Source organism: Onychostoma macrolepis, chromosome 03 (assembly GCF_012432095.1).
Source record: "Onychostoma macrolepis isolate SWU-2019 chromosome 03, ASM1243209v1, whole genome shotgun sequence".
NCBI classification, from domain to species: Eukaryota; Metazoa; Chordata; class Actinopteri; order Cypriniformes; family Cyprinidae; genus Onychostoma; species Onychostoma macrolepis.
Window position 1 is genome coordinate 11504148 of NC_081157.1, and position 26126 is coordinate 11530273.

The window sequence follows — 26126 nt, forward strand, 5'->3', positions numbered from 1 at the left end:
GTGCAAGTGCATGTCTGGAGCCAGACCCTATTGGATTTCTTTGCTACACTGCTAGCAATGAGGTACTATTCGAATTTGCCTTGAAGAGACAAAGCCGACGGTGGTGCTTTTTGTTACTTCTATCCCACTTCTGCCACCATGTTATATCTTTTATATGTTTTTATAGGCAAATAATGAAATGACACAGACACCAGGGCTGTAACAATGGGATTCAGACTCTTTACTGAAATCAACTGCTGATGACGTCACACAGGTACCGGTAGCACACTCATACAAAATACATGACATAAACCACTATATTAATGCATATTTTTTAGATCAAACTAAGCACAGTGTAGTAGATTTTTATTAATCTTGAATTAATATAATACATAGAATTATGCCTATTTGTAAGAAGAAACTATTCTACTATTATTAGTCTGATTGTGTGAAATAGGTGTGTGTTAAGGATTGCAGTGAGCCGTAAACTGAGTGAACTATTTAAAGTTTGAAAAACCCATATATGGAAGACTTTTTGTTCAGGAGCTAGGAATACTTGCATGACAAGCTATTGATCACTTTCATTGACACATATATGGTAAAAGATGGCGGTCCCAAAATACAATGGAACATATAAGGAATACTGTGGAACAGCTTCAGGCACATATATACGAGTGTAACACAGACAATCGGGAGTTACCTTTGAAAACCGTAACTCGACTTTGTTGTATAGTCAATAAAGTCTATTGGCTTCAAAACCTCTCTAGGAATTTATTTTTGAACAAGGAAAATTCTACAACAACAGTAAAGTGAATGTTATTTACTCAAGATATTTCAGTGAGTGCTGAGGCTCAGAGGCTGCTGTAAAGCAGAAAAGACAATCATTTCAGAAGAAGAGATGCTGGTGATCAAGCAACAGATTGAAGCTCTGAAGCTCCTGAAAGACTGGAATTACAGCGAGATCAACTGTGTTCAGCAGCAAAACTGAGTGTTTGTACAGAATACATTTAGTAAATTGAGTGTTAAATCAGCACAGACAGAAAAATAAAGCAAACGATCAGGAGACGGATTCATTCTGAGTCAATTCAGCCTCTGTGTTTCATTCTGCTGATCTCAATCACATTCATGAATATACATACGGTCATCAGTTCACATCAGTGATTCATAAACAAGTTCATCAGTAAACGAATCATACATGTAATTTAATTACATTTGATGATCAGTTTCAAATATAAATATCAAAGCAACTTTATTAGTATGTTAATGAAATTTATTTATAACTTCTAGATGACAATGAAAAACTAATTAAAAATGAATTAATACAAATGTAATGTCAGATTCGATGAAATTGTGTGCATGTGAACATTAGAAAGAGGATTTACAAGTGTGTGTGTTGTTTAATCTGACACAGAGAAATTGAAGAATCATAATCAAGCCTGAATCCAGCATAGAGGGGTTCAGTGAATGTGGTGTTGAATGTGTGTAAGTGTGTGAGTGTGTGTGTGTCAGAGATGCTGTAGAAGGACAGAGAGCCAGCTGACACGTCCACATACACTCCTGCTCTATTAGAGGATGAACAGATAGTACGTATATCAGTGTAGTTCTTATAGTGCCAGACAGTGAATCTGTTATCAGAACAGAACAGACTCCAGGATTTGTCATTGGATCCAAATTTACAGTCATCTATCTTTCCTTTCCTGTTGATTCCTTTAAATGTCACTGATATTTCAGCATCATCTCCACTCCATTCAGTCTCCCAGTAACAGCGTCCAGTCAGGCTGTCAACACACAGAACCTGAGGATCCTCATCAAATCTGTCTGGATGATCAGGATACGGCTGACGATCTTTCACACATGTGATCTTCCTGTTCTCCTCAGACAGAATGAGTCGAGTGTTTGCAGTGTTTGGATCCAGTGTGAGATCACAGGCATCTGAACACAAGAAGAGAGAAACATTTATAACAGGGTTCCTCAATTAGTTTTCGCCGAGGGCCAAATTCTGCCAACAATACCAAGCCAAGGGCCACTGACCTATATGTATATGTGTGTATATATATATATATATATATATGTGTATATATATGTGTATATATATATATATATATATATATATATATATATATATATATATATATATATATATATATATATATATGTATGTATGTATGTATATATATATATATATGTATGTATATATGTGTGTGTGTGTGTGTGTGTGTGTGTATAGAGAGAGTTTTCTTCTAAAATGAGCTTTTTGCTAAGGCTCCTTTGCTTACGTTCAGTTATTTCACTTTAATGGCAAAGAAATGCACCTATCCATTGCCATTAAAGTTAAAATACTGAACCTACACATAGGAGCCTGATAAAAATTGTAGCATATTTGTTCTAAGTGAGATGGACATAATTAATCATAACGGGTTGTTATCAATTATATATCCATCTTCAGGAATTAGCTGTAGCATTAATAGTACAATAAAATGATTAGTTCGTCCGCAGTACGGACCCTTCTATTGACTCTAAGGAAAATTATTTATCTGGCCATGACAAATAATTTCCTTACTGAAACATTGCTCCCTGAGCATGTAACAAGACCGGACGTTAAAGTGACTTCGTTCTGAGAGCAGCAGACACAGACAACCAAGTGTGAATACTTATGGATGTTTATTAAACTACACTACAGGGGAACATGCAACATCGAACTAGACACAGACATACACACATTAAACATGGATGCCAACGCAAGGAAGGCATGGAGAGAGAGAGGGAGCGCTCGCGCAAGAGAGAGTGTAATGGCAAGATTTAGACATCAGCTAACTACAACCTTTTAAGAACCATCAGAGAATCACATCACCTTAATTAACCCTCTGGGGTCCGAGGTCATTTTGGGGCCCTTGAGATGTTTTGACATGCCCTGATATTTGTGCTTATTTCAGCTACTTAAAACATACTATTGACCAACATGTAATTTTTTTTGTATTCAGCACAAACTGTGCTACAATAATATGTGACCAAGATGGATGTACATATTTGCATTTTTTAGAAAAAAAATATTATGCGTGGTTAGTAAGTTTTGGGAAAAAAAATGTAGCTGAAATAAGGCCTTAAAACCCACAGTAAATAGTCCTGAGCAAGACTTTTGAGTAATCAGTCTTGTAGGCTAGAATATTTACTTCAAAATTATGTGAAAATCATTCTGCTTACTCATTCACAGAAAACAATATATTGATTTAAAATTTTCAAGACATGTTTTGTGATCGAGGGTCTATATGCGAGGGAGTGGTAATGGCCATGAATATTAAGTGAGTCTCACCTGAGAGACAAAGGGCCCTCCCCTAATGGCCCCTAATGGGCCATCAGTGTGACTGTGACTGTGAGGCAGGTAAGAGAGAATGTGAGGAGATTGAAAAAAGGGTTTTTTTAATTATTTGTATTTTATTTACAACACAGTATAATCAAAACATACATAATGAAGGTCAAAGACACATTATTGTGCACACTGATCTAACCACAGAGATGTGAACAGACTTTGAGTCATTCCTGCAACAGATTCTGTTCAACAAGTAAATCATACCTGATATTTACGTGTTTTATTTAAGTGTTTCTACTTCTTTTCATGGATTCAAGAAGAAAAAAACACAATCAGTAGAAAAGGAGCTTGTTTTAACATAGAATATCAGTGTAGTTGAACATCTGATGTTGGTGCAGCGCTCTCAGAGGAAAACAGTTTGAAGAGACATCAGGATTCATCTGGTGCTGGTATCTGATTGAATAAAATACAAACAAAAAAACATTTGTGAGCATGTTAATATCAGGAACATCTGTATATATATGTTTTGTAGCCATAGACTCACACATGCTTTGTACCATCATAAAAAAAGAGAAAGAAAGCTTATATCTGAGAAACGAATTATTATTGTTTAGCAAGTTATTAAAATCTATTTCTGAACAGAGTAGGCTATTAATAATAAACATGTACTAAACATACTTAGACTCGTAGTATTCATCATGTTACAGTGTACACTCATATTACTTTTATTGTTTTATATAGAGCATGAAAACATCATCGCGCAGTAATACATTTAAATACAACGAATTGCCCCTCATATAAAAAATGTTTTACACGATTTCAAACACTGTAGTCAGGAATTATAGTTTGGGAAAAACCCACCTATGATTTTGTAGTCATATAGTCTAGTATGTATGATTTTATAGTGGTCTATGATATGATTCTGTAGCCACAGACTCAAGCATGCTTTGTACAGTAAAATGATGTACTTTATACTATAAAAAATTATATTTTATATCTGAGAAACTAATTATTATTGTTTAGCACACTATTAAAATATATTTGTGAACAGAGTATTAACATTAAACATTCTTAGATGCGTAGCATTCATCATGTTGTTGTTTGGGAAACCCCCAGCTAACTGTCAGTAAATCTGTTCAAGTTTGTGTCACAATAACACGGTAAATAATGTAAAAAAGAAACATTACTTACTCATCAGATCGATCTCCTCTGCTGGATGAAATCGTGTTCTTCTTTCAAGGGAAATCCTGCCTTTATTCAGCGCATCTTCTTCCAGAAACGAACAGTAGCCGCGATGCTTCTCCTCACTCTTTGTTTGTGTTGGGCGTTTGCACGCGCGCACGCACCATGTGGCTATTTACATATGAACAGCGCGAGCCGCGCGGGGGCGGGATCTCATTAGAGATAATGAGTCAGACGGGACAGAATGAACATCGTGTTGGTTTCATACGGATTACTTCATCACAGAATGTTTGTTTTCGATAAGACTTGCTTCATTTCAAAGTAGACACTTCAAGCTTTCTATAGATATATTTCTCATGTCTCTGTGTTGAGTATTCGCTGAATTACAGTTCATTTTAGTGACGCGTTTCTAAAAACAGTTCGCGGAGACGGAGAAGACAGAGAGCACACCCTGTTTGTTTTATTATTTTTCTAAAAGCACAAAGTTGTGTTGTTATTGAGAGTGTACTCAAAAAAAAGTAGACACTTAACAGTTTCGATTGATGTATAACACTTATCTGTACGATCAAAAATGGCAGAGTAATTCAAGCTCATTTCAGCCTTATCAGGAAAATCTGCCTCAAAACGCGTATACGCGTTTGTCGACCCCAGAGGGTTAAAAGGGGTCGAAGCCTAGAAGTGCATCTAGATAGTTAACAAGCGGTTACTTGCATGGGTTTTGTGGGTGCTGAGTAAAGCATCCTGGTGCATGTATAATGCGTAGATTCCTGATGAATTCCTTTAGGAGTGAAAACTTCGTCATTCCAGCCATGGCTTGATTGGTCCGAATTGGTGAATCGACAAAGTTACTGAACTTAAAACTGCCAGAAGCTCGGACTCCCCCCGGAAGGGGAGTCGTGAGGTTTCCAAGGTGATAAGTGTGTCTAGGGCACCGAAAGTAAAGAGAAGGCTTGCCTTTTCGGTGTGGGAGAAGTTTTATCTGGTTTCCCTGTAACACCCATTTTGGTTAGTTTGACCAATATCAAGGCACATAGTTTCAGCGGGAAAGTGTTTCTTTGTCCCACTTGACACCTCATTTGCATGTTTTACGACTGATCTGGAGACTGGTATAATTTTCCCCACAGTACAGTAACAACAGTATGATGCATTTCACAATCACATAGTGTACATCATTGTGTGAGGAATAAACAGTGATGGGCAGTAGCGTCGCTACAAGTAGTGACGCTAGTAGTTTAACTACATTTCTCAGTAGCGTGGCGGTAGCGTCACTGCTTTCTGAATCAAATAGCTTTTCGGTAGTTAAGCTCTTTTTTTGATCAAGTAGCGTGGTAGCGTCAACAAAAGCTAACGTTACATTTTCCAAAGAAAGCATTCTGAAACTCAAGCTCAAATCAGAAATATAACAGCTACGGATCACTGATCCTGGATCAGCAAATGACGCCTCCGCCACTAAAGCTCGTAACGCCATTGGCTCCTCAAACTGTCAGTCAAACCTCATTATTCCTCCCGCCTCTCTTGTCAATGAAGTGCGGCGCGCAATTTCAAGTATAGGTCTCTGCAGCAAAGTAATGGGAGTTACCAGATCGGGGAGTTTTTTGACAATGTTACTTGATTGGCTGACGTTATAGTGACGGTAGGTTTAGGGGTGGAGTTAGGTCAGGGGGATCATTTTGATTGCATGATTTAGAAACACCCAGCAGCTTGAAAATGCCCAGCAATTCAGAAACACCCACTTTTGCTCTGCAGAGACCTCAATCTCCGCAATTTTGAGCATCTCAGCTTGTTTGCAGTCTGACTCTGAAGGTAAATAAAGAACTGTTGATTGAATAAGTACAGCTATTTCTTTACTCAGAAAACACTATTTATGAAGGCTAATGCCTTTTTTTTTTTTTATTGTTTGTTTGTTTGTTTTTTGTATTTGAGCAGCGGAGAAGAGTTTCTCTAGCATTTGTTGTTAAGTCACAGCCAAATAGCTTGTGCGAAGCGCTGAATCTTTCATAATATGATATTTTGGCCAAATAACAGAAAAAAACTGAACGCCCATATAATGACAGAAAACTGGGGAAAACGGGACACGAGTCAGAAAAAAAAAAAAAACATTCGCTGGTCAAAAGCTTCATATTTGAACTTGATTTTGGTGAAATGTTTATATTAATATCTAATGACACATGCAACGATGCAAATAAACATAGCCTATCTATAGGAAACATCTATATGGTAACACTATACAATACGATTTCATTCAAATACATTTGTTACAGTGTTTATTCATTTTTGTTAATGTTAGTTAATGAAAATACAGTCGTTCATTGGTAGTTCATGTTAGTTCACAGTGCATTAACAAATGTTAACAAACAACTTTGGATTTTAATAATGCATTAGTAAATGTTGAAATTAACATTAAGGTAAATGCTGCAGAAGTATTGTTCATTCTTAGTTCATGTTAACACTAGTTAACTAATGTTAACCCTCTGTCGACAACGCGAGCACGCGCTTTTGAGGCAGATTTTCCTGATAAGGCCGAAATGAGCTTGAATTACTCTGCCATTTTTGATCGTACAGATAAAAGCAATACACCATTCGAATCTGTAAGGGTCTACTTTTATTTGTATACACTCATAATAACAACTAAACTTTGTGCTTCTGAAGAATAAAGAAAACAAACAGGGTGTGCTCTCTGTCTTCTCCGTCTCCGCGAACTGCTTTTAGAAACGCGTCATTAAAATGAACTGTAACTCAGCAAATACTCAACACAGAGACATGGAAATTATATCTATAGAAAGCTTGAAGTGTCTACTTTGAAATGAAGCAAGTCTTATCGAAAACAAACATTCTGTGATGAAGTAATCCGTATGAAACCAACACGATGTTCAATCTTTCCCGCCTGACTCATTATCTCTAATGTGACCCGCCCTCGCGCTCGCGCTGTTCATATGTAAATAGCCACGTGGTAAGTGCGCGTGCAAACGCCAACACAAACAAAGAGTGAGGAGATTCATCGCGGCTACTGTTCGTTTCTGGAAGACGCGCTGAGTAAAGGCAGGATTTCCTCCAAAGAAGAACACGATTTCATCCAGCAGAGGAGATGAGTAAGTAATGTTTTTTTTTTACATTAGTTACCATTTTATTGTGACATAAACTTGAATGGATTTACTAACAGTTAGCTGGGTTTTCCCCCAAACGACAACATGATGAATGCTAAGCATTTAAGAATGTTTAGACCATGTTTATTATTAATACTCTGTTCACAAATAGATTTTAATAGCGTGCTAAACAATAATAATTAGTTTCTCAGATATAAAATATCATTTTTTATAGTACATCCTTTTATTGTACAAAGCATGCTTGAGTCTGTGGCTACAGAATCATATCATAGACTACTATAAAATCATACATACTAGACTATATGACTACAAAGTCATAGTTGGGTTTTTCCCAAACTATAATTCCTGACTACAATGTTTGAAATTGTGTAAAACATTTTGAATATGATGGGCAATTCATTGTATTTAAATTTCTTACAGCGCGATGATGTTTTCATGCTCTATATAAAACAATAAAAGTGATATGAGTGTACACTGTAACATGATGAATGCTACGAGTCTAAGTATGTTTAGTACATGTTTATTATTAATAGCCTACTCTGTTCAGAAATAGATTTGAATAACGTGCTAAACAATAATTAGTTTCTCAGATATAAGATTTCTTTCTCTCTTTTATGATAGTGATATATATGATATTTATGATATATATACAGATGTTCCTGATATTAACATGCTCACAAATGTTTTTTTGTTTGTATTTTGAATCAGATACCAGCACCAGATGTATCCTGATGTCTCTTCAAACTGTTTTCCTCTGAGAGCGCTGCACCAACATCAGATGTTCAACTACACTGATATTCTATGTCAAAACAAGCTCCTTCTCTACTGATTATGTTTTTTTCTTCTTGAATCCATGGAAAGAAGTAGAAACACTTAAATAAAACACGTAAATATCAGGTATGATTTACTTGTTTCACTTGTTGAACAGAATCTGTTGTAGGAATGACTCAAAGTCTGTTCACATCTCTGTTGTTAGATCAGTGTGCACAATAATGTGTCTTTGACCTTCATTAAGTATGTTTTGATTATACTGTGTTGTAAATAAAATACAAATAATTTAAAAAACCCTTTTTTTCAATCTCCTCACATTCTCTCTTACCTGCCTCACAGTCACAGTCAAACTGATGGGCCATTAGGGGCCCATAGGGGAGGGCCCTTTGTCTCTCAGGTGAAAATCACTTAATATTCATGGCCATTGCCACTCTCTCGCATATAGACCCTCGATGACAAAACATGTCTTGTGAGTAAGCAGAATGATTTTCACATAATTCTGAAGTAAATATTCTAGGCTACAAGACTGATTACTCAAAAGTCTTGTTCAGGACTATTTAGTGTGGGTTTTATGGCCTTATTTCAGCTACATTTTTTCCCCAAAACTTACAAACCACGCATAATATTTTTTTCTAAAAATGCAAACATGTACATCCATCTTGGTCACATATTATTGTAGCACAGTTTGTGCTGAATACAAAAAATTACATGTTGGTCAATAGTATGTTTTAAGTAGCTGAAATAAGCACAAATATCAGGGCATGTCAAAACATCTCAAGGGCCCCAAAATGACCTCGGACCCCAGAGGGTTAACTACTGAACCTTATTGTGAAGTGTTACCATTTATATAAATGTATCTGTATACAATAAAGCTACAATACCAACTACCAATACGAGGTTTTCGCCGACAGCAAAAATGTATTTTGCCTATGTCACAATTTGAGGTCAATCCGCCTGTATTTGATACTGATTATGTTGCCAAATTGGTTTGGAACAACTGTTGAATAAACAATTAAACTGATGCCTGTCTATCTGCTTGACTGACAGTTTTATTGATCACTGAGAGAGCATTGACTTGGTAGTATGTTGGTTTCAATAGAATTTTTTAATTATTTTTTTTAAATAGCTTGGTTGTAGTAAACTACTTTTGCCATGTTGCCGTAGCTTAGCTTGCTACATTTCCCAGGGCTGTAGTTTTAGTGTAGTGAAGCTTCATTTAAAGAAGAGTAACTGTTAGCTTAGCTCACTACATTTTCCAAGTAGCTTGCCCAACACTGGGAATAAAGAGTAGATCATTTTGATATCAAGAAAGAGACATCTAAAAGGTATTAAACCAGAGATACATTCATACACCTGAATATGAGTGTTTAGAGCTTACTAATACGAATAACGAGTGGTAACTAGGCTAATATAATAAGGAAACATACGAACAACACATGCATATACCAGATACATTTGTAACTGATTAATTATGGTCTAAATAAAGAAAATGCCTCTGTGTGTGTGTGTGTGTTATGTATCTTGTAATCGTGGGGGTAGACCACAGGCCTGGTACCGAGGGTCATTTAGTTCTCGTGGAATGTGTTTGAAGTCCGATGGAGAGACGAGATAGTCGATCTGTTTAGCATCTTTTTGACAGTTGGGGGGACAACCCTTGGCAATTAGCACCCATATAACGGTAGAATGTGGGGCCAGGCTGTGAATTATATGCAAATGTCAAAAGGCTAAAAGGGTCTCTTAAGACAAAGTCCCAACGACCATCAAGGATCATAAGCAGATGTTACAAAATGCTAATTTTAGAAGAAAATTTCAAACGGCATTTAGAGGCTTTGCATCTGAACTCTTATTTATATATATATTAGGGGTGACCCCGAATAGTCGACGATTCGATTCGAGGAGCCTGATTCAACTCCCAATATATATATATTTATTTGCGTGAGGTTTATAGCTATAGTGAAAGCAACAATAGATATTTTACCTCAGATCTTGAAAATAAATTAAAGCAAACTTATGTTAAAACTGTGAACTCACTGCGAACCAACATCCATAACAAAGATGGTATCACTCACTCAAAACTGTTCACATTTGAATCATCCATTTTCCGTGTCCACTTTTCTTTTCTTCACACTTGCCATGTTTTTGCTGTCACATAGTATCTACACTGGACGCTACAAAGCATTGCAAATCATTTGAACTTTGTGTCAGTATGTCATAAATAGAACGAGTCAACAGTTTACTGTCGGATTTGTCACGCAGCACTGCGCCGCATTCCAGTGTAGACAGCATCACTGATTATAAGTTATATTGTATTTTGTTGAGTTGCGCCGCTTGCGTCTGGTGTTGACACAATGTAAGTTAATGTCGCTTTCTGATGCTGGGTTTGAATTTTCATGCCATATTATTTGAAATTACCGCGGGCCAAACATTTTTCTCTCCTGCCTGTGGGCCGCTTATTGAGGGACCCTGATTTATAACAATGAAACAAAAATCACTAGACGAGTGAGTGTGTGTGTGTGTGTGTGCGTGCGTTTGTTTGTAGACCTACACTTTCGTAGTCCTGGTGTCATCCTGATCTCTCCTCCATGATCCAAACTATAAACACAGGAACACACATTAATGTAGATCTGCATCATTCACACACATACACACACACACACACACACACACACACACACACACACACGTTCAGTATGTCAGTATTAGTGTTTGACATACTTGAGTATCTGCAGTTTATAGTTTGGATCCTGCAGTTTGTGGTTGAGCAGATGGACTCCTGACTTTCCTGGGTGATTGTAGCTCAGATCCAGCTCTCTCAGGTATGAGGGGTTTGAACTCAGAGCTGAAGACAAATAACCACAGCCTTCTTCTGACACCATACAGCCAGACAACCTGCAGATGGATCAAAACATCTCATCATATACAAAAACTCAACAGTTGAGTGAATATCATTCATAGTGTGAATTTAAACAAGAGTTCCTTTTAGATGTCTAACTCGAAAATTAAGAAAAAAGCAATTACATATTTCTCTATCCACATCAAAACACACTGGAATTTCAAACATCAGCAATAATGTAACTCATTCAAGTATCAGCACTAAATTAATAATAAGCAGTAAGCAGTAAATTAACCCTCTGGGGTCTGAGGGTGTTTTGGGGCCCCGGAGAAGTTTTGACATGCCCTTACATTTGTGCTTTTTTCAGTTGCTTATAAACATTTGAATGGCTAAAGTCTAAAAACACTGTATTCAGCACAAACTGGGCTACAATTATATGTGAGCAGCATGTACGTACGTGATTGTGTTTTTGAGAAAACAACGTTTATGCGTGGTTAGAAAAAAACTAAAATGTTAAAGTAACTGAAATAAGGCAATAAAACACATACAGAACATTTGTTCACAATTTTTTTTGAGAACTATAATTTATCAGTTGGAGCGGGAATGACAGCTATATTGGCATAAGTGTTTGCGTGTGTCAGGACAGCTACAGATAAAGTCACAATAAGACTGCAGAGTGAACTTATCAATCCATCTTGAAGAATGATGCAGGTTGAACTCTGACCAATAAGAGGACAGTTTGACTCACGTGTGACTTGCATAAACACAGTTTGGTACACTTTGCAATGTTCCCTTGTGAAAGTGAACTGAACCAAGCGGAAAATGCAACATTGTGACAAACCAAGTCCCTTTTTCAGAAAAAAGCAAACGATCTGCAGGTGTAAAAATGCCCTTCCATGCAGTCCTCCTACGGTTCACATTTACATTTCTACAAATGATGGGGGTTTCTCTGTTTCACTGTGAAAAACACTGTTTTTTCATGCACCTGTCAATTTTGAGATTTTGGGCTTTTTGGTTTTTCATAAAGTGTTTTTTCAGACTAGTAGAACAAAAACATCCAAAAGACACTTAAGTGTTTCTTTTATAGCACTTTATCTATTTGTGTCAATAGATTTCAATTACAATACGTATTTTTAAAGGCCGTTTTCTCAAAATGAGTTTTTTTCTCCTACACAGAGCCATAAATCTCCACTTCAGTAGCACTTACACACACCAAACTTTAAATTTTTATTCCTTGATTTGCTTGATTATATACAACATTTATAATCCCCCAAAATTGTCAAAATAGTGTTTTCTGTCTGTTCTAAGTATTTTCTGAATTATGGAGTGACAAAATGAGACACCCAAAATTCCCTCTGTAAAAACTTTTGACTGTAATATGTCAAAAAAATTAAACAAGAATTTTGAAACTGACTTCATCCAGTGTTTAGATTTTTGTACTAGAAATGTATGCAAATTTGTGCATATTTCATTAAATAATGCCTCATTTGCATATTTAAACCTAACCTTTTAGAAAACTTGTAATACAAAAAATTTTTGCAATTATCAATGTAATCAATCAACTAGGTACGGCGATAACTATTAGTAAAAAATTTTTACCCTTTTCACCTGCAGTGTCTTGCCTTAAATGTGGTTTGATTCATCTACCGATAAAGTAAAGTGTGTGTTTGTTTGTGTGTGTGTGTGTGTGTGTGAGTGTGTGTGTGCATAGGTGGAGGGTGAACCAACTCCAGGGTAAGGCTAAGGAGATGTTCTTCCTCTTTAAAATACATTTAAATAGAAAGTCATGAAATAGTTTCAAGTTACATGTCACCCAACATAAATGCTCCCAATAAATGATTTGTTATTGCAGAAGCTACATTCACAAATAACTATAATTTGAACAAAAAGCAAGTATACTGTATGCGTGATTTGGCATGTCAGGCATTTGGAATAAATAACTGTTGCCTTACCTAATGCAGCAAAACTAAATTTTATTCAAATTTTAATGGATTATATTGCCTAGAAAGCTCAAAAAGAGCACCCCCCTTATAATGACTAAAAAGCTGTCTAATAATGACTAAAAATCTCTCTAGTCAATTCAATAAAGACTTTAAATACAGTAATCACTGTCCTTACAGTTAAAACATGGTCATACTGAAAACTTATTGAATTGAATTGAATTTATTTAGTCAACTGCTAACAATGGTTTTAAGACATTAAGGCAAAATATATACTAAAGCATCTTGGAAAGCACTTGGATTGTGAAAAGAGCAAAACAAAATCAATGAAAGTGTGTGTGAAAGTCAAACCTCAGTATCTCCAGCTGACAGTTTGGACTCTTCAGTCCATCCGAGAGAAGCTTCACTCCTGAATCCTGCAGGTCATTGTTACTCAGATACAGCTCTCTCAGGACACAGTTTGAGGAATGAAGAACTGATGACAAACTCTCACAACACTGAGCAGTGAGATTACAGCCAGCAAGACTGAAAGAGAGCAGAACACACATTTACAGTCAGATCATCTACAGACACACAGTCAAACTATCTAAAGACACAGTCAGATCATCTAGAGACACACATCAACATTATGACCAACTGACTGTACATTATCTCTTGTATGTTTTTAATACCTCAGTATCTGCAGCTGACAGTTTGGACTCTTCAGTCCGTCAGAGAGCAGCATCACTCCTGAATCCTGCAGGTCATTGTTACTCAGATCCAGCTCTCTCAGGACACAGTTTGAGAATTGAAGAACTGATGACAAACTCTCACAAAACTGAGCAGTGAGATTACAGCCAGCAAGACTGAAAGAGAGCAGAACATGCACATCAACAGTCAGATCATCTACAAACACACACAAACATTGTGACCAGCTGACTGTAAATGACCAATTATATGATTTTAAAATACCTCAGTATCTCCAGATGACAGTTTGGACTCTTCAGTCCATCATAGATCAACTTCACTCCTGAATCCCGCAGGTCATTGTTACTCAGATCCAGCTCTCTCAGGACACAATTTGAGAATTGAAGAACTGATGACAAACTCTCACAACACTGAGCAGTGAGATTACAGCCAGAAAAACTAGAAGAAAATAAATTAATAAAATTAAACCAATAATAAAATAAATACATGTAAAGGAATTTTCCAATTATCTGTCCTCAGGAAACTGGAACAAAATAGTTTTACATTCCAGCCTGAATGTCAATAAGATGAGCTCCTGAGCATGAGGAGATAATCTGATCATTTTACCAGGTTCATTAAGATCAGAGATCAGATGAGCTCCTGACTGTTTCTTCAGTTATTACTGTGCTCCAAAATATGCTTTGCTGAAGATATAAAATTATGAGTTTTGAATTGTGAATCTGAGAGACTCATTATTTCAATCATGTAAAGTTACGTCTTTGGGATATGACTTGACAAATTACATTACTCTTTGTTTGTATTTCTTAGTGCCAAGCTGCTCAAACTAAGTATCATACATTTATGTACACCAACTTGTTTATGCATTAACCCTCTGGGGTCGACAAACGCGTATACGCGTTTTGAGACAGATTTTCCTGATAAGGCCGAAATGAGCTTGAATTACTCTGGCATTTTTGATCGTACAGATAAGGGGTCTACTTTTATTTGTATACACTCATAATAACAACTAAACTTTGTGCTTTTGAAGAATAAAGAAAACAAACAGGGTGCGCTCTCTGTCTTCTCCGTCTCCACAAACTGCTTTTTGAAACACGTCACTAAAATGAACTGTTTTCTTACCGAAAACAAATATTCTGTGATAAAGTAATCCGTATGAAACCAAGGACATGTCCAGTTTTTCCGTCTGGTCTCATTATCTCTAATTAGGTCACGCCCACGCGCTGCTCGCGCTATTGTTATTACAAACCTCCACGCAAGCCACGCTGCATGTAAACGCCCACACCACCATAAACAAAGCAGCAACGCATTCATCTCGGATACTTTTCAATTTTGGAAGAACACGCTGTGAGGAATAAGCCTTGTATTTACCTCAGAAACGCGCTGAGAGGAAAAGAGTTGTATTTACCGCCAGAAGAAGCGGTGAGAGGAAAAAGCTTTGTTTAGGAGGAGATATTTTATACCAAGTAAGTAATGTTTCTTATTGGCATTTGATAATGTGTTGTTGTGACAAAGTTTAATGCATTTACTAGGTGAACTTTCCCCAAACTATAACTCCAGAATAAAATATGTGAAATCGAGTGCACGACGTGAGGATAGTTATATGTTCTATAAATAATGATATAAAAGTAATGTCTTAAGAAAGTTTAGACCAATCTTTACTGTGAATTATCCTACTCTGTTTGTAAATACCTGCTCAAACATGTTTATAATAAGCTTAAAAATAATAATTTAGTTTCTCAGTTATAAAATGTTGTTTTTGTATGATAATACATGCAAAGCATGTGTTCATCTATGTTATAAAATCACGTGGGCAACATTGGTGATTGCTAATATAATAATATAGTTGCTCCTGATAAGCCTATCAACATGCTCACTAATTTATTTATTAATTTTAGTGTGTGTGTGTCTGTGTGTGGGGGGGCTTTATTTATTTTGAATAGTAACAATATGTAGGCGTATATATTATAATAAATATAATGTACTGTTTTTGCTGTACTTTGGATCAAATAAATGAGCTGAAGACACTTCTTAAAAAAAAAAAACATTACAAATCTTACTGTTTAAATAATTTGACTGGTAGTGTATGTATTGTCACAATGTTTGCTTTGTCTTTGTCCGTTCATTGTGTTGCTCACGTCTGTTTTGTGTTTTCTCATGCAGTTTCTGCTGTCTCCCGTTTTCCTGGGTTCCAGTTTCCTGCCACTGTTTTGGATATTTTGGATATTGCACCCACGATGTATTGACTCTTCTGTTGTTTATTTGTTTGTTTGTTCCTAATAAACTGTTTAACCCTCTGGGGTCGACAAACGCGTATACGCGTTTTGAGGCAGATTTTCCTGATAAGGCCGAAATGAGCTTGAATTACTCTGCCATTTTTGATCATACAGATAAGAGTAATACACCATTCGAATCTGTAAGGGGTCTACTTTTATTTGTATACACTCATAATAACAACTAAACTTTGTGCTTTTGAAGAATAAAGAAAACAAACAGGGTGCGCTCTCTGTCTTCTCCGTCTCCGTGAACTGCTTTTTGAAACACGTCACTAAAATGAACTGTAACTCAGCAAATACTTCACAAAGAGACATAAGAAATATATCTATAGAAAGCTTGACATGTCTACTGTTAAATGAAGCAAGTCATACCGAAAACAAATATTCTGTGATAAAGTAATCCGTATGAAACCAAGGACATGTCCAGTTTTTCCGTCTGGTCTCATTATCTCTAATTAGGTCACGCCCACGCGCTGCTCGCGCTATTGTTATTACAAATCTCCACGCGGCATGTAAACGCCCACACCACCATAAACAAAGCAGCAACGTGTTCATCTCGGATACTTTTCAGTTTTGGAAGAACACGCTGAGAGGAGAAAGAGTTATATTTACCTCAGAACGGCGCTGAGAGGAAAAAGAGTTATATTTACCGCCAGAAGACGCGCTGAGAGGAAAAAGCTTTGTTTACTTCACAAACAGAACGCGAGCGCGGCTGGAGCCGGCGGAGGAGGAGATACTTTATACCGAGTAAGTAATGTTTCTTATTGGCATTCGATAATGTGTTGTTGTGACAAAGTTGAAAGCATTTACTGGTGAACTTGTCCCAAACTATAACTCCAGAATAAAATGTGTGAAATCGAGTGCAACATTTTGAAATATGATACGCAAATTTTCATTGCATTTAAATGTCGCACGACGTGAGGATAGTTATATGTTCTATAAACAATGATATAAAAGTAATGTCTAAGAAAGTTTAGACCAATCTTTACTGTGAAGTAGCCTACTCTGTTTGTTCAAATACCTTCTCAAACATGTTTATAATAAGCTTAACAATAATAATTTAGTTTCTCAGTTATAAAATGTTGTTTTTGTATTGTATGATAATACATGTGTGCATCTATGTTATAAAATCACGTGGGCAATATTGGTGATTGCTAATGTAATAATATAGTTGCTCCTGATAAGACTATCAACATGCTCACTAATTTATTTATTAATTTTAGTGGGGGGGGGGCTTCATTTATTTATTTTGAATGGTAACAATATGTAGGCCTATATATTATAATAAATATAATGTACTGTTTTTGCTGTACTTTGCATCAAATAAATGAGCTGAAGACACTTCTTAAAAAAAAACACATTACAAATCTTACTGTTTAAATAATTTGACTGGTAGCGTATGTATTGTCACCATGTTTGTTTTGTCTTTGTCCGTTCATTGTGTTGCTCACGTCTGTTTTGTGTTTTCTCATGCAGTTTCTGCTGTCTCCTGTTTTCCTGGGTTCCAGTTTCCTGCCACTGTTTTGGATATTGCACCCACGATGTCTTGACTCTTCTGTTGTTTATTTGTTTGTTTGTTCCTAATAAACTGTTTAACTGAACTCACAAGTGAATCTCAAGTTATTTTATGTGATAGTTATATGTATACACATTTCTTTTTTCCTCACATTCTTTCTTGTAACTCTTCTCTCTCAGTCACACACCTGACTGAATGGCTCATTATGGAGCTCATTATGCGGGCCTTTGTCTTCTCAGGTGTGAGTCACGCCCTCTCGCATAGAGCCTTTCCACTCAAAAAGTGACAGAAAATTTAAATCAATATATTGTTTTCTCTGAATAAGCTGCAAGCTACAAGCTGCTCACATATTATTGTAGCCCAGTTTGTGCTGAATACAGTGTTTTTAGACTTTAGCCATTAAAATGTTTATAAGCAACTGAAAAAAGCACAAATGTCAGGGCATGTTCTCCGGGGCCCCAAAACACCCTCTGGGGTCTTAACGGCTGTTGTATCACATTAAGTTAATTAATTAAAACAAAACAAGTTACTTGACATGTGGATGCCATTGTTGACTAATCAGATGCAGTGCTTTAATTGTGTTCTTATCTTTCATGGTTGTTGAATCCATTTGGTTAAGGGGTCATGACATAAGGAATCAAACTTTATTTAATATTTTTATATATAAGAGGTCACTGTACTATAAAAATTCTGTAATTTTCAGTCCTTCTCACTGCAAAAAGTGCATTTGATTAAACTAACCTGCCAAAAGTATATATTTGAATCCGAGTGCCTCTAAAACAGCACTTCAACACCTACAGTGTTGAGCAGTGAGGTGACGAGGAGAAAGATACAATAATGTTAGACAATCACAACAGCAGACATTTACTGACAAGTGTCAAACTGAGACTAGAAAATAATCATGCTGTGCAAATAGAGGACTGTTTTTGTGCAAACACAACTTCTACTAACATTAACATAAATTAACCAAATTTTTATTTTATTTTTATCTTCAACAAACAAGCTAAATATAATCCAAAATGCAGCTGCTAGAGTCCTTACCAGGTCAAAAAAATATGATCATATTACCCCAATTTTACGGTCTCTGCACTGGCTACCTATTGCAGTATTGACCCGAATACAAGACAATGTTTTTTTCTTGGAAATACATCTGAAAAAACGCGGTCGTCTTATATTCAGGGTCTAGACTTTGACATGTCAATAATACACCCACAACAACAGGTGGTGCCAAACACGCTTAAAACGAGTGTGCCATGAAATATGTAATGTAATGTGTGTTGTAAAGATTGCGAGTGAAAACAAAAGAAAAAGAAAAGCGTACAGCGGCACGAGTCGTGACTGTCATGTTAGCCTGATGGGACCAAACTTCCTCTGTAAGTGATTTTAAAACATAAGACAATACCCAGATTTGAAGACTACAATAAGATTTCACTTTTACTGTTAATAAAATTTTGGTAGGCTACTATGAGATGGATAGCCTAAATGTTACATAATTCAGATGGGCTACCTGTTATTTTTATGGTATATCAAAAAGTGTATATTTTTCAATGTCATTGTTGGTACATTTTACCAGTATTTACCATACTTTCAAAACAAAAATTAAAATAGGAAAAATATGCAATATGAAAATAATTTAAGAAAAAATGTGTTTTACAGAGAAAAAAAAAAAAAGATTTGGTTTTCAAAAAAGTGGGGTCGTCTTATATTCGGGTCAATACGGTAAGTTCTGTATCAGTTACAAAATATTTACTACTTACTTTTAAGGTCATAATGGTTTAGCTCCTGCGTACCTAACTAGTCTTCTACCACGCTATAATCCAACACGCTCCCTAAGGTCGCAAAACTCTGGACTCTTGGTAGTTTCTAGGATAGCAAAGTCCACTAAAGGAGCTTTTTCACATTTGGCTCCCAAACTCTGGAATAGCCTTCCTGATAACGTTCGGGGTTCAGACACACTCTCTCTGTTTACATCTAAATTAAAGACACATCTCTTTAGCCAAGCATTCACATAATGTATCTCATAACCTTGTACTTCAGTTACATCTGATCAAATGCACATTAACATTCTTTAGCTTGGGTTGAACACATTATTTTTTTGCTTAGTTGGAACAGCAGCTACACTAATTTTTCTCTATTTGCTTTTCTGTTTATGCCATGGGATTGGCATTCCGTGGTAACTAGGAATTACACAAGCTTCAGTCTGGATCCAACCTTTACAAAGACCTGAGATGACAGAACACTGGAGAAGAGATGATGCCAACCCCTCAGAGGACCTCAGATGATGCCAACCCTCAGACAATATACAAAACTACCAAATTTTGCTATAAGTTTGATTGCAACATATAATCATTGCTGTTAATAGTGTTCACCGTCTGTTTGATTACATGACATCAACTGTTTGATTTTTACGGTACATTTCTGCCATATGGACATCAACTTGAGGTCATCTCCACTGATAAGCTATTACTAAATATAATGTAGAAACTTAAACTTACTGTAAAGCTGCTTTGCCATGATTTGCATCGTGAAAATTGCTATACAAATAAACTTGAATTTAGTTGAATTGTGTTGAAATGTCATGACCCCATAAAACTCTATGTAGAAGAGAATCTCTAATTATGCTTTATTCATTTTAAACACAATTTTTCATTTCTTAATGATTAAACACTCACATAGCTTTTCTGCAGTTGATCACAGCTGGTATCAGTCTTCTTCTCCCCTCATCTGATGTGTTGTATTTCATGAGCTCAAACTCATCCAGCGGCTCCTCTGACATCTGAAGCATGTAGACAATTATTAAGCAGTGAGCAAGAGACAGTTTCTTCTCTGAGTGTTTGTCTGATTTCACAAACTCCTGAATCTCTCTGGACAGAGTCTGATCTTTCACTTCCAGCAGACAGAGAAACAGATTGATGGATTGACCAGCTGAGAGATAATAAATATAACCTGGATCTTTGACCTTCTCTTTAATGTACTGTGTGGTTCTCCTGATGGTCTCTGAGCTGTTCTCTGTGTGTGTCAGTAGATCCTGTAAGAGTTTCTGATTGGACTCCAGTGAGACGCCCAGCAGGAACCGCAGGAACAGATCCAGCCTTCCATTCTCACTCTTGAGGGTTTTATCTACTGCTGCTTTTAGTAGATCATACAGAGAGACTTGATTAAATCCATAAGATCTGAATTCATGCAGTGGCTCTATGTTCTTTATTAAATAGCAGTAAAACACATAGAAAGCAGCAAGAAACTCCTGAACGCTCAGATGAATGAAGCTGTAGACTTTACTCTGATGAATCACAGACTCCTCCTTAAAGATCTCAGTGCAAATCCCAGAATGCACTAGGGCATCAGTAACGTCTATGCCACTCTCAATCAGGTCCTCCTCATAGAACATCACATTGCGCTTCATCAGCTGTTTGAAAGCCACTTCAGCAAGTTTCACAATCACTTCTCTGTTGGACTGCAGGAGTTTCTCTCGATCTCTCTCTTCATACTTCTGGTTCCTCATGTTGATCTGAATCAGCAGGAAGTGGATGTACATTTCAGTCAGAGTTTGAGGGATTTTTGCACTCAGATCTTCTTCCAGGAGCTTCTGAAGCACAGTGGATGAGATCCAGCAGAAGACGGGGATGTGGCACATGATGTGGAGGCTTCTTGCTCTTCTGATGTGTGAGATGATTCTGCTGGCTTGATGCTCGTCACTGATTCTCTTCCTGAAATATTCCTCCTTCTGAGGCTCAGTGAATCCCTGAATTTCTGTCAGGCGGTTGATGTATTTGGAGGGGATCTGATTGGCTGCTGCTGGTCTGGAGGTGATCCAGATGAGAGCAGAGGGAAGCAGCTCTCCTTTCATGAGGTTTGACATTAACACACTCACTGATGAAGTCTCATTCACATCACAAACTTTCTGAGCGTCTGTAAACATCAGTGTGATTCTTCTTTCATCCAGACCATCAAAGATGAACACAACTTTACACTCCTCATAAATCTTTGAGTCCAGATCTTTAAGTTCAAGATGAAAGTCCAGCAGAAGTCTATGAAGACTGTACTGATGATCTCGGATCAAGTTCAGCTCTCGAAATGGAAGCACAAACATGAAATCTACATCTTGATTGGCTTTTCCCTCGGCCCAGTCCAGAATGAACTTATGCACAGAGACGGTTTTTCCGATTCCAGCGATGCCTTTAGTAAGAACAGTCTTGATCTGGTCTTTTTCCTTACATCCTAGTTCAGGTGAGGCTTTAAAGATGTCATTGCAGTTGATTGTAGTGTCTTGTGAGTGTTGTGTTCTGGGTGTTTTCTCCATCTGTAAAACCTCATGTTCTTCATTCACTCCTTCACTCTCTCCCTCTATGATGTAGAGCTGTGTGTAGATCCTGTTCAGGAGGGTTTCATTCTCTTGGAGTTTTGTTCCTTCAAATAATCTCTCATACTTGTTCTTCATGCTGATTTTGAGCTGGTCTTTGACTCTCTGTAGTTCACCATCTACTGGTTGTGGAGAATCCTGATCTCCCATCTGAGCATCTCTATACACACTGCAAAGAAAAAAACATATGTATGTGTGTGTTTACATATACATACATACATACACACATATACATATATATATATATATGCTCATTGGCTCCGAATACAAATACAGACAAACCATGGGTCACAGGAGGGGTGGGATGTTGATCAGTACTGGCTTGGGATGAGCGTCATCACACGTCTCAACCAATGAGAGCATTTGGGGAGGGTCTAAGACTGCAGCAACACTCACATGAACGCTCCCGATAAAATTATTTAGGCGAAGCATCAACATTCACAAACCACTGTTCACTGTTATTTTTAACAGAAAAGCAAGCATGGGCTGCTGCAAGAGGTGTAAAATACTTGAGTAAATTTTACTTGATTACTGTACTTAAGTATTATTTGGGGGGATTTGTGCTTTATTCAAGTACAATTTAAACTTACTACTTTTATTTGATTACATTTCTGAAGAAAAAACAATACTTTTTACTCCTTACAATTTTATTTCATCTTAAAAAGTACATTACATTTTTATTTTATTTTATGCACATTAAATATGGTAACCGCAAGCTTAAACGTGCGTGCCTGATGTGAGAATCAATGATCATTGTTTTCACGCATCAAGCACACACATTTCTACTTCAGTTGTGACCTTCATCAGGTCTGGCTTCAAAAGTTCACCATCAAATCTGAGGAAGCATATTGAGGTGGCAAAGTTTAATTTTCCCAAAAAAGTTTATTCATTATTCGTTCTGTTTTGATTAGCCATTAGCTGTGTAAAATATTAGCTGAATGCACAAGATTGAGTACAAATAAGATCAGTCATGAGAATTTAAATACAATTAATATTTTTGTGGGAATATTTTATTTTTTAATTAAATAAAAATCTAAATGTTTAAATAAACATTGTATGTTAAATTAATTGTAATTCATATTTAGTGATGTTCTTACCAGGTAGTGGATAAGTTGTATTTATAATATGTCATTATATGACACATTGAGTAGGAATTAGGACTGTCAATTAATTTTTTTAAATAATGTAGTAATGACACCACCCAATAGAGAAAATCGTTTGCGACAAGCTGCGAATGCCGCCCCCAGTTCAGCAGTTTTGAAAGGATGACAGCAAAGTTTGTCTTGTTGTCAGTTTGTCTTGAAATTGTCCAACAAGTCATGGGGTAAAAATAATGTTCATTATAATTTCATATTGAATAAATAGCACTATATGAAAATAAGTGTCTAACAAAAAGATACATCTCTCTAATGCTATATATATATATATATATATATATATATATATATATATATATATATATATATATATATATATATGTTTGTTTAACCAAGAAAATGAGACTGGGACATGAATTTACATTTGATTAAAACAAATCAAACAAACAAAAAGTGAGGACTTTGCCTCCTCATTTCAGAACACCACCACACACCACATACACACACATACAGTGGGGGAAATTATTTGATGGTGTTCTTGGGGTCATAGGCAGCATTCCTCCTCCTCCAAACACGGCGAGTTGAGTTGATGCCAAAGACCTGGGTTTTGGTCTCATCTGACCACAATACTTTCACCCAGTTCTCCTCTGAATCACTGGCAAACTTCAGACGGGCTGTACATGTGCTTTCTTGAGCAGGGGGACCATGCGGGTGCTGCAGGATTTCAGTTGTTTTCTTGGTGACTATGGTCCCAGCTGCCTTGAGATCATTGACAAGATCCTCCCGTGTAGTTCTGGGCTGATTCCTCACCGTTGTCATGATCATTGAAACTCCACGAGGTGAGATCTTGCATGGAGCCCCAGTCCGAGGGAGATCGACAGTTATTTTGTGTTTCATCCATTTGTGAATAATCGCACCAACTGTTGTCACCTTCTCACCAAGCTGCTTGGCGATGATCTTGTAGCCCATTCCAGCCTTGTGTAGGTCTACAATCTTGTCCCTGGCATCCTTGAACAGCTCTTTGGTCTTGGCCATGGTGGAGAGTTTGGAATCTGATTGATGAATTGATTGCTTTTGTGGACAGGTTGTCTTTTATACAGGTAACAAGCTGAGATTAGGAGCGCTCCCTTTAAGAGAGTGCTCCTAATCTCAGCTCCTTATATAAAAAACACCTGGTAGCCAGAAATCTTTCTGATTGATAGTGGATCAAATATTTATTTCACTCATTAAAATGCAAATTTATAACTTTTTTGAAATGCGTTTTTCTGGATTTTTTGTTGTTATTCTGTCTCTTACTGTTAAAATAAACCTACCATTAAAATTATGGACTGATCATTTCTTTGTCAGTGGGCAAACGTACAAAATCAGGAGGGGATCAAATGATTTTTTCCCCCACTGTATATACATACATACTGTATATATTCCCATCAAGTTCATTGCCCATCAAAGAAACTTTTATACACTGATTTGAAGTCAAAATTTGAAACTGATTTCTCTGTGTGTATTCACTGTGTAGTTTTGACTCTCACATCAAATGTGTCCTCCTAGTTTCACTAGATCACCTCTATATGCTTATACTCACACTGGGTCAGGAGTCACTGCTTCATCACTGAATTTAGGATGACAATCCATCGATTTATTACTCCTCAGAGACACACAGCTGGGTTCTGGGGATGATGTTTTCAGAGTCTCCTGCATCATTTCAGATGCAATGTTCTCTCTGTTGTCCATAATGAGAAACTGATACAAGGCCTTTATATGGAAACACAAAACAAATGATAATGTGACAATATAGCAATAATGCAGAAAAGACACCTATGCTGAGTAAAATAATAAATAATTACCTTTTTGCTTCAACCACGGTGAAGCGTTCATCTGATTTAGGAACACATGTGTCCTTCGGATTCACTAGTAAAACTCTTAGGGAGAACTGTGAGTTCAGACTGCGGTATCCTGTGCTCGTTACCTCGTCCACATTTCCATAGTGAAGAAACAAACATTCATAGCTTCATTATGCATGAGATGGATGTTTCACTATTGATAGTTTCTCATGAGAGCAGAATCCAAATCTGGAAAATGTTGCAGAAAACAGTCCAAAAAGAACAGTTAGCTTGATATCTTCAGGATGTCAGGGCCGTATTCACAAAATATTTTATCTTATCACTAAAACATATTCACAAAGCTGCTGAGACAAACTTTTACTAAAGAACAGAGAGAAGTCTTAAGCTAAGAATAAGGGGGCGGGGTTGACCTTGTTGCTATGGATGATGTCAGCATGCTTACTAACTAGTCTCTGTCAGAGATTTATTCATTGAAATATTGTAGAGCATGATGTTATGTTGCCATATGCAAATAAAGGTTTAAAAATAAAAATGTTATAATTTTCAAATAAAGATTTTAAAATGCAGGCTAAGTGTCACTAATTAAACAATATAATATAATATATATATATATATGTATATGTTCAGCTAATTGTCAGCCTGTATGCTTCTTGTAAACAAATTAGTAAATATGCATATAACCAGCCTTTTAATTAATGGAGTAGAATAATCATGGCTGATAGTAAGACATGCAAACAAAAACTGGATGCAAGAACAGCTGTTACTTCTTGCCCAATTGGTTAATGAAAACAAGCATATAATCAAAGGAAAATTTGGAGTTGGGATAACCTCCAAAACCAACCTTTTTAAAAGATTATATAAGTTTTAAAAGATAGTTTGTGGCTTGGTCTTAGTGACTTAGGAGTCCTCTTCACTATTTAATGTTTCACAGATTTAGGAGCTAGTTTTAGTGCTAAAATGCTTTGTGAAATACTCTTAGAACAAATTTAGGACTGACACCCATTATTTTTAAGTTTTTCTCCTAAATTAGTGAGTTATGAGCTACTTAAGATGTTTTGTGAATATGGATCCTGAAACATGCAAATACATATGATATGACATTAAGTTAGAAGCAAATAACTTACCTTGAAGTGACATCTGTCAAAGTTTCTGAGTCTCCGAAATGGCGTCTTCTCTAACTAGTTAAAAAGTTTAACTTTTGCTTTCGATCTGAAATGTTTACTTAAGGAGTTGACA

General features: G+C 36.5%; 1 protein-coding gene across 3 annotated transcripts; it reads right to left on the minus strand.

The window, feature by feature from the left end:
• LOC131536684 (NACHT, LRR and PYD domains-containing protein 3-like) lies at positions 1-25171 on the minus strand. Of its 3 annotated transcripts, none has more exons than XM_058769719.1 (9): positions 24894-25171; positions 24632-24801; positions 20265-22121; positions 14068-14241; positions 13788-13961; positions 13468-13641; positions 11059-11232; positions 10889-10935; positions 1-1911 (listed from the first exon to the last, which is right to left on the minus strand). In XM_058769719.1, exons 2-9 carry the CDS (start codon positions 24778-24780, stop codon positions 1358-1360), a joined length of 3303 nt encoding a protein of 1100 aa, XP_058625702.1. In that variant the 5' UTR covers positions 24781-24801; positions 24894-25171; the 3' UTR covers positions 1-1357. The 3 variants fall into 3 exon arrangements, with proteins under 3 accessions (XP_058625702.1, XP_058625705.1, XP_058625703.1); XM_058769720.1 differs by lacking the exon at positions 1-1911 and adding an exon at positions 3397-3739; XM_058769722.1 differs by lacking the exon at positions 10889-10935 and having other exon boundaries at positions 1800-1911.
• Between the last annotated feature and the right edge of the window lie 955 nt (positions 25172-26126).

Coding starts and splice junctions, on each gene's coding strand:
- LOC131536684 (XM_058769719.1), bottom strand. CDS start 24,780: ATGGACAACAGAGAGAACATTGCATCTGAAATGATGCAGGAGACTCTG. Junction 13,962..14,067: donor TGTCATCTGGAGATACTGAG/GTATTTTAAAAT, acceptor GCTCTCTTTCAG/TCTTGCTGGCTGTAATCTCA. Junction 10,936..11,058: donor TATAAACTGCAGATACTCAA/GTATGTCAAACA, acceptor CTGTGTTTATAG/TTTGGATCATGGAGGAGAGA.